The sequence below is a fragment of the Lactuca virosa genome, chromosome 5 (genome assembly GCF_052849685.1).
Source record: "Lactuca virosa cultivar CGN04683 chromosome 5, Lactuca_virosa_CGN04683_v6, whole genome shotgun sequence".
NCBI lineage: Eukaryota > Viridiplantae > Streptophyta > Magnoliopsida > Asterales > Asteraceae > Lactuca > Lactuca virosa.
In genome coordinates this window covers 313,854,829-313,858,778 of record NC_136430.1, presented here as the reverse complement: position 1 = coordinate 313,858,778, position 3,950 = coordinate 313,854,829, and the positions used below count along the sequence as shown (strand labels likewise).

At 34.5% G+C, this 3,950-nt stretch overlaps 1 protein-coding gene across 1 annotated transcript; it reads right to left on the bottom strand.

The window, feature by feature from the left end:
• Positions 1 to 1,342: 1,342 nt before the first annotated feature.
• XND1 (xylem NAC domain 1) lies at positions 1,343 to 2,828 on the bottom strand. The gene is made up of 3 exons (XM_079052413.1): positions 2,495 to 2,828; positions 2,073 to 2,365; positions 1,343 to 1,679 (listed from the first exon to the last, which is right to left on the bottom strand). The coding sequence occupies exons 1-3, from the start codon at positions 2,658 to 2,660 to the stop codon at positions 1,536 to 1,538; spliced, it is 603 nt and encodes a 200-aa protein (XP_078908539.1). The 5' UTR covers positions 2,661 to 2,828; the 3' UTR covers positions 1,343 to 1,535.
• Positions 2,829 to 3,950: the final 1,122 nt, after the last annotated feature.

Sequence of the window (3,950 nt, the reverse complement as noted above, 5' to 3'; positions counted from 1 at the left end):
TCGGTAGAACCAGATCGGACCAGAAAAAAAAATTTGGAACCAGGGTATTAGGTTAGGTTCTTGGTTCTCTATTTCCTACTAAACCTAGTCTCGGTTGTCCGGTTAACGGTCTGATTCGTGCCAGTTCCATAACGAAAAACATCTTTAAATAACACAGTTACTTGTAGAACCGAACCAGAACCGGTGTATTCGGTCAGGTTCCCAATTCTTCATTTCCTACAAAATCGGTTTCTAGTTCTTCGATTCTCGGTCTGGGACAGGACCGATGTTCGTCCCTATTGCTAATCCTTAAGATAAGTTGTGGGGTGCTACAAAAAAATGATGATTAATTGTGTAATTAAGCATTGATTATTTTTTCTTTGGTATCTAGCTAGAAGCTAAACAGTAAAATGTAATTTTGCATGGAAATTAGGGATTTCAAAAGGACATTGTCAATATAAGAAAACGTTGGAAAACAATTTCTTATTTCAATTGTGTTTCTAAGGGCCAAATGGAGACAGATTGGAATAATTAAAAACGTTTTCTTAGTTTAGAAATTAAAGAAAACGATTTATGTTTATTAGAAAAAAGCAATTTTTTATTTGATGGAAACGAAGAAGTTACGTTTTACATTCATATTAGAATTGGGAATGACCATTTTCTTAATTAATAACTATAGAAGACCAAATAGGGACATCAACCCTTATGCCAACGTGTTACATTATTTTTTGAGTATGATTCACATGTAAAAGTTTTTCCAAAAGGCGGCATTAATGGTGGTACCCTTGAGGTGGACAAGTTTAGTTCGTCATATGAAACACATACCCAACCTTACCTCAGACCACTAGCTAGTAAAGCTAACAACATTAGTAAACGAGATAATTAACATGTTCTCTTACGTTGAAGAGGCCGCATGAGCCACGAAAATGGGGTCTTGCATGTACATCAATACATAGATGCATATTAATGAAGGATGGTAAAGATTTATGCCTGCACAAGAGGGAGGTGATGAACCTAAAAGGGTGAACAAAATTTGAACATTTTAGTCATGGCATATTCATGTTTATTAATCACCCGCTTAAATGTTTTCTAATTAAATAATTAAGCACTTTAACATATACTAATTAGTTATTGAATATTTATTTAATTACTTATATCAAAAACAGCCAAAAAGGCCATGCATTTGCTTGATCAATCATGATTTCTCATCTGTATTTTATTGTCAAGCATCAAGTGAAAGGAATGTACAAGCAATGGTGGTCAGAAGCCATCCATTTGAAGGCTTTGGTGGGTTTCCTTTGCATGGGAGCTCTCTTTCTTTCAGATTTTCATGTGATCGATTACACACACACATATACATAAGTAAAGAAAATAGAAAATTAGTTTGTATTTAACATCAAATTCCTACATCCACAAGTCATTTGTTGCATTGATACTATCAGAACTCAGAAGTATTTTTCTGGATAAATAAAATATAGAAAATGGACAATAAGCAAAACATATCAGGTCCTCTAACTCTTTTGGGTCCCTTAATATCCTTTTAGCCTATTTTTTCCTTAATTTGGGTAACTAATATCGTCGAAATCGTCCAATGATAAGAAAACTTCATCCAAACATGAAAGCTCCGTGCCATTCTCATTGTCGTCGTCACTGTCATAACTATGATCGAACACTCGGCATATTACCCACTTGCTAGAATCCTAAAAAATATAGGATATTAAAGCATTATAAATAAAATAGAAAGTAAACATGTATACTAAGTATCTTTAAAAGTATCTTTAAGTATCCACAATTAAATAGATTTTCAAAATATGTTTTTATCAAATTTATTTCGTTAGCCACTTAGTAGTTCCTAAAAATGATAATTAAAATGTCTAAAAACTTACAAATTAAAAAGAACAACTATCTTCAAACACTATTCGACATTATGTTTTTGTTGAATACATTAATTGATTAGCTAATTATCAAAAACCCTAAAAATGTTAATTTAAATGTTGAGAAACATGTAAAGTAGGGTAAAAAAAATCAATGTTTTGAGTATTCGCTGATTATCCAACAAAAAAAAAAAAAAAAAAAGAATGTTGATGACTTACTACTTTGGAGTGGCCTTTTCTTTTTGATCTACCACAGCTACTGCTACTGCTACCGGATGAATTAGAACCATCAGAAAGCCTAAATTCCTGCATTATCCAATTAGTTTTGACACCTTCAGGAGCTTCACCAATATGAAACACATAATATTTCTTCACACCAACTCGTTTGCTACTACTTGAACTAATAATTTGTTCATCACAGTCCCATGCTTTCCAATATCCGTTGGTGGTTATTCGATTTTGTGTTCTCCTGCTGTAATAATACCACTTTTTCCCTTCCACCATGGCTTTACCTGCAAGCCAACCACAACCATGCATATACTTTCTCTATTATTATTTCCAAAAATAGTGCATGTTAGAAAAAGATTGTTTATTTCGATAGACATATTAAAGAAACTGAGAAATTGAAAGTAATTAAGTACCATCCAAGTCCCAAGGGTCATATGGATAGAGATCAAGATCAGGGATTATGTCAGGGTGGTAAGGTAAGAGAGATGCCTTGCGTTGAAGGAAGTGGACGACGAGTTCTTCATCTGTAGGACAGAATCGAAAACCAGGTGGGAGATTGACATTGTTGCTGTCACCCATGAGAAAAACGAAGACCAATAAGTAGATAAGTCTATGGGTTGTTTAAAATCAACGAAATTAGGATTAAGGAGTTGAAGTTGTTTATGATATTGTGGGGTTGGAAAATGGAGTAATGGAAGGTTTGGATGTGGGCATTATATATAGTGTTGGAGAGAGAAAAATGGACTGACGTGATATAGAAGCATTGTGTGTGTGTGTGTGTGTGTGTGTGTGTGTGTGTGTGTGTGTGTGTGTGTGTGTGTGTGTGTGTGTGTGTGTGTGTGTGTGTGTGTGTGTGTGAGAGAGAGAGAGAGAGAGAGAGAGAGAGAGAGAGAGAGAGAGAGAGAGAGAGAGAGAGAGAGAGAGAGAGAGAGAGAGAGAGAGAGAGAGAGAGATTTATGAGTTTTAATTTTGAAGGTTTGCTGATTGCTTTGCACGGCGGCTCTCTACTTTTAGTGTTCTAACGGAACGCTTGGATACTAAACAAGCCACGGGATCTGGAATCTGTTGCTCTGCTGGACAACAAACTTAACTTTCTCTTCCTAGGAATATATGTACTTTTAAATTATATATATATATATATATATATATATATATATATATATATATATATATATATATATATATGTGTGTGTGTGTTTTTTTTTTTTTTTTTTTTTTGTGGGGCGGGGGGTTATGGTGGGGGTATTGATTAAGAGTCGATTCCTTTTCATGAGAAAAATCCTTTAAGCGTCCTCTTTAGTCACATTCTCGTATGAAATACGGTTTGAGAATGTAACTGATAATATCTTCGATTCAGTTTGTGCACCATGCATGGATTGCTAGGCATTAATGCCCTTGTAGTTGATATGAGTGTGATTTAATGTTATGCAATGAGGAAGGATTGAATATGTAGAACCAGTTAATTATAACGTATATCATATCAACTACATTAGTATCTTCATAGAACTTGTAGAATATGCATTGAGACTTGTACATTGAATACACCAGCCCACAGAGAAAAATTGCAAACCACCATCATCATAGACATCATGCTTATATCATCCAACTGTTGTGGATTAATGTGATTCAGATGACCATATGATATAGGTAGGTGGGGGGATATACATAGCCTTGTTGATCGTATAATCCTGCCAACTACGTGACCCACAACTTGGAAGTGCCCATAAAACCAATTATTACCATGATCAAACAATCTATAAGTAAATGCCTTCCTTTTCTTGTGGTTGTGTTTTTATTTGTTTTTTCTATTTCACATGTATCTATGGTTCCTTAAATGACAAAATTCATCTCTCTCTCTCTCTCTCTCTC

Excerpts from the sequence above, each read along its gene's own strand:
- XND1 (XM_079052413.1), bottom strand. The coding sequence starts at position 2,660 with ATGGGTGACAGCAACAATGTCAATCTCCCACCTGGTTTTCGATTCTGT. Across the intron at positions 2,366-2,494 it reads TGACCCTTGGGACTTGGATG|GTAAAGCCATGGTGGAAGGG; the intron begins GTACTTAATTAC and ends GTTGGCTTGCAG. Across the intron at positions 1,680-2,072 it reads GAAAAGGCCACTCCAAAGTA|GATTCTAGCAAGTGGGTAAT; the intron begins GTAAGTCATCAA and ends TATATTTTTTAG.